Source organism: Nothoprocta perdicaria, unplaced genomic scaffold, assembly GCF_003342845.1.
Source record: "Nothoprocta perdicaria isolate Ctin4 unplaced genomic scaffold, notPer1 scaffold_847, whole genome shotgun sequence".
Taxonomy (NCBI): Eukaryota; Metazoa; Chordata; class Aves; order Tinamiformes; family Tinamidae; genus Nothoprocta; species Nothoprocta perdicaria.
The window spans coordinates 4,665-9,204 of record NW_020456140.1 but is presented as its reverse complement, the minus strand read 5'-3'; the positions used below and the strand labels follow the sequence as shown (position 1 = coordinate 9,204).

General features: G+C 70.3%; 1 protein-coding gene across 1 annotated transcript in view; it reads right to left on the bottom strand.

Annotated features, from left to right (window-relative positions):
• Positions 1 to 1,574: 1,574 nt before the first annotated feature.
• ASNA1 (arsA arsenite transporter, ATP-binding, homolog 1 (bacterial)) overlaps positions 1,575 to 4,540 on the bottom strand; it is a 6,113-nt gene continuing 3,147 nt past the window's right edge. Inside the window, exons 2-7 of the mRNA XM_026052198.1 lie at positions 4,276 to 4,423; positions 4,031 to 4,179; positions 3,584 to 3,734; positions 2,809 to 2,916; positions 2,083 to 2,280; positions 1,575 to 1,706 (exon numbers count right to left, since the gene is read on the bottom strand). Coding sequence (XP_025907983.1) covers positions 1,575 to 1,706; positions 2,083 to 2,280; positions 2,809 to 2,916; positions 3,584 to 3,734; positions 4,031 to 4,179; positions 4,276 to 4,423 — 886 coding nt within the window. The remainder of the gene's footprint in view (positions 1,707 to 2,082; positions 2,281 to 2,808; positions 2,917 to 3,583; positions 3,735 to 4,030; positions 4,180 to 4,275; positions 4,424 to 4,540) is intronic.

Sequence of the window (4,540 nt, the reverse complement as noted above, 5' to 3'; positions counted from 1 at the left end):
CCCCTGGTGTCACCCCTGGTGTCCCCCCTGTGTCCCCACAGGCCCCCCCTGCGTCCCCAAGCGCCGGAGCCACCGCGAGGCCGCCCGGGAGACCCCCCCACGGTGAGGGGGGGCTGGGGACCGGGGGGGGCGTTGGGGACACGAGGGGGGTTGGGGACAGAAGGAGGAGACATTGGGGACACGGCGGGATTGGGGACGAGGCTTTGGGGACACTGGCAGGGCCAGGGACGGGGTGTTGGGGACACGGGGGGGTTGGGGACACGGGGGGGGCTTTGGGGACATGGTGGGGGTTGGGGGTGTTGGGGACACGAGACCCCCCCCCCAGGAGGGCGGTTTGGGGAGCGTTGGGGACAGGAGGTGGGGAAGGGGCCTTGGGGACACGGGTGTCACCTCTGGCACATGGTGTCTCCCCCCCGGTTGGGCTGGGGGCTCTGGGGGTCTCGGGCAGGTCCTGGTGGGTGGCTGGGCCGGCGGGGGTGACAGCCCCCCGGTGACACGGGGCCTGTTGGGGCCCCCCCTCGGTCACCGTCCGGGTGACAGGGCCACCCCCAGGGGGGCACGTGGGGCTGGCCCCAGGGGTGTCCCCAGGGGTGTTCCCAGGGGTGTCCCCCAGGTGTCCCCATGGGTGTCCCCAGGGGTGTCCCAGGGGTGTCCCGGGGGTGTCTCCCAGGTGTCCCCACGGGTGTCCCAGGGGTGTCCCCAGGGGTGTCCCGGGGGTGTCCCCAGGGGTGTCCCCCAGGTGTCCCCACGGGTGTCCCCACGGGTGTCCCAGGGGTGTCCCCACGGTGTCCGACGCTGTCCCCTGTCCCCAGGTGCCGGGTGTCCCGCGTGGCGCCCGAGCGGCCCCCCCGACCCCCCCGGCCCCGCGGTGTCACCGGCGGCACCTGAGGTGGCCCCGGCGGCGACGTCACCGCGAGGAGGTGGCACCGGTGGCACGGGGCCCTTGGGGACACCCTGGGGGGGCCCCATGGGGCTCCTGGTGTCCCCTGCCCCCCCAGGGCGAGTCCTGACCCCCCCCGGGGTCACCAGTGTCCCCAGGGGCCCCACCAGGAGCCGCCCCTCGACCCCCCCCCAGGGGTGCCCCTCCCCTCCCTTATTTATTTCCCACCCTCTGGGGGGTTCGGGGGGGGGGGGAACCCGCAGCTCCCCCCCCCCATTAAAGTGACAAACGCTGCTTTTATTCCTGCCTCTTCCTTGGGGGGGGCACCTTGGGGGTCGCTGGTGACTATAGGGACCGGCCGGGGGGGGCGGGGAAGGGATCTATAGGCACCTATGGGGAGGGGTCGCCCCCCCAACAGCCGCTCTCTGTTTCCGAGTTTATTTCATCATTATTTACACAATGAGGCCCCTGGGGGGGGGAGGGGGGGGTCTTCCTGCCCCCCCCTCCCCCCGCGGCCTGGAAGGAGGAGGGGGGGAAGACAGAAGGGGGTGGTTGGGGGGGTGTCCTGGTGGCCCCCCCCAACCTGAAGGAGGGGACATGGGGACACCAGGGACACGGGTGGGGGTCTCCGCCTCCCCCCCCCTTTGCGGGGGGGTCCCACGGGGACACCAGGCCCCGGGGGGGCGCGGGGGGGCTACTCGGGGCTGGGCGGCTGGTAGGGCTCGAGCAGCAGCCCCGAGAAGGTGTTGACGCGCTCGGCCCCGCGCACCTCGTGCGGCAGCAGCGGCAGCTTCACGATGTGGAAGTCCTCGTAGAGGTCCTCCATCTGCGGGCCCAGGCGTCCGGGAGGGCCCCCACAGCCCCCCGTGTGGGCCCAGGCGCCCGGGAGGGCCCCCCACATCCCATACGTGGCCCCCAATGTCTGGGAGAGCCCCCCTGGCCCCCGTGCAGGGCCCCAGCATCCAGGAGACCCCCCCATTCCCCCAGGGACCCCGACACCCAGAGGCCCCAGCGTCTGGGAGACCCCCCCCCTCAGCACCCCGATGTGCGGGTGCCCCCTCCCCACACGATGTGCAGGTGCCCCCCCGCACACGGCCCCAGCATTGGGGTGCCCCCCCCGACACCCCCAGGACCCCGGTGTCCGGGCGGGCGCCCCCTCCCCACACAGGACCCCCGGGGTGTCTGCGCCCCCCCGGCTGTACCTGGTCCAGGTACTTGGCCTGGATGCGGTGGCGCGCCTCGCACATGCGGCAGGGCGGCCGCGCGGCCGGGAACACCAGCTGGTTGACCACGATGTTGTGCGTGTCGATGCGGCACTTGGCCAGCTCCTGGATGAGCCGCTCCGTCTCGTAGAGCGACAGGAACTCCGCGATGCACACGCAGATGAACGTCGTCTGCTCCTGTCCCCGTCACCGTCATCGTCACCGGCGCCGCGCGGGGCCCACGCGGCCGGCTGCCCCGGGACTGTCCCCACTGAGTGCCGGTGTCCCTGTCATCCCTCCCGCTGTCCCTGTCCCCTCCCAGTGTCCCTGTCACCCGCCAATGTCCCCCTCACCCCGCAGTGGCCCCATTGCTCCCATGTCCCAGTGTTCCCGTGTTCCTGCCACCCCTCTGTTGTCCCTCTCACCCCCAGTGTCCCTGTGTCCCCACCACCTCCGTATCCCCATCACCCTCCTGTCTCCCCCTTGTCCCCATCACCCCCATGTCCCTGTCATCCCCCTGTCCCAGTGTCCCCATCACCCCATGGGTCCCTGTGCCCTGTCACCCCCATGTCCTTGTGTCCTGGTGTCCCTGTCACCCCGGTGTCCCCCATGTCCCGGTGTCCCTGTCATCCCTGTCCCCATGTCACCGTGTCCCCATCACCCCCGTGTCCCAGTGTCCCCATCACCCCATGTGTCCCTGTGTCCTGTCCCCGCCGTGTCGCTCACCGGGTCCTTGAACTGGTCGCTCACGGAGCGGATCACGGGCAGCGTCTCCTCCAGCCGCGAYGCCAACTGGTCGGCGTTCATGTCCCCCAGCCCCAGCATGGCGCACATCTGGGGACAGCGCGGGGACAACGTGGGGACAGCGCGGGGACAGCGTGGGGACAGCGTGGGGACAACGAGTGTGGAGATGGGGACAGTATGGGGGACAACACGGGGACAGGGACAGCATTAGGATAACATGGGGACAGCGTGGGGACCGTGTGGGGCCGGGAGCAGGGACAGCGCGGGGACCACATGGGGACAATGTGGGGCCGGGAGCAGGGACAGCGTGGGGACCGTGTGGGGCCGGGAGCAGGGACAGCGCGGGGACCACGTGGGGACAATGTGGGGCCGGGAGCAGGGACCACGTGGGGACCGTGTGGGGCCGGGAGCAGGGACAGCGTGGGGACCACGTGGGGACTGCAGTGTCCCCTGCTGTCCCCACCCAACCTCACCTGCACAAGAGCCACGTGGGCAGCCACGACGTCCCCTTTGCGTCGGGGGGACACGTGTGTGGGGACACCTGTGTCACGCGGTGTCCCCATCCCGCCGCCCATGAGGCCCCTCTGCTGCCCCTGTCCCCGTGTCCCCTTCTGTCCCCACTCACCTGGCAGATGAAGGGGCTGATCTGCAAGAGCCAGTCCATGATGGCCCCCCGTGTCACATGTGTCCCCCCATGTTCCCCCACGTCACATGTGTCCCCAGGTGTGTCCCCARGTGTCCCCAGGTGTCCCCTCACCTGGGAGATGAAGGGGCTGATCTGGTTCTTGATCTGCATGAGCCGGCCCAGCCCGCGCTCCACGATGGCCGGGAAGTTGAGCAGCCGGAGCGTGTGGCCGGTGGGCGCCGTGTCGAACACGACCACCGAGAAGTTCATGCCCTTGACGAGCCTGGGGACAGCGCGGGGACGTCACCGTGGGGACGTGGGGACAGTGCAGTGTCGCCACGGTGTCCCCATGTCCCCACGGTGTCCCCATGTCCCCACGGTGTCCCCACGGTGTCCCCGCGCTCACCGCATGACCTCGGCGTAGCTCATGGCCTCGTCGATGCCCGGGAAGGCGCTCATGGCCGTGTCCCCATGCGTCTGTGTCCCCATATATCTGTGTCCCCATGTCCCCACGGTGTCCCCATGTCCCCACGGTGTCCCCATGTCCCCACGGTGTCCCCATGGTGTCCCCGCGCTCACCGCATGACCTCGGCGTAGCTCATGGCCTCGTCGATGCCCGGGAAGGCGCTCATGGCCTCCTGCATCATCTTCTTGCCCACGCTCAGCACGTTGTCCTCCTCGAAGAACTCGTCGGGCAGCTCGGCCACCCCCAGGCTGGGGTCGATCTCCTGCGGGACGTCGTGGGGACACAGGGGACACCGTGGGGATGCAGTGGGGACGTGGGGGGCACCGCGGGGACGCCGGGGACGCCGCGGGGCACCCACCATGGCGAAGAGGTTGTCGTAGCCCAGCACCTTGGTGGGCACCTTGGAGAACTTCTGGTCGAAGGCGTCCGAGATGTTGTGGGCCGGGTCGGTGGAGATGAGCAGGACGGTGTCGCGGACCCGGCACAGCTGCACGGCCAGGCTGCAGCTGGGGACAACGGGGACAGTGGGGACACAATGAGGACATGGGGACACAATGGGGACACAATGGGGACACGTGTGGACAATGGGGACACATGGGGACGGGGGGCAGAGCTGCACGGCC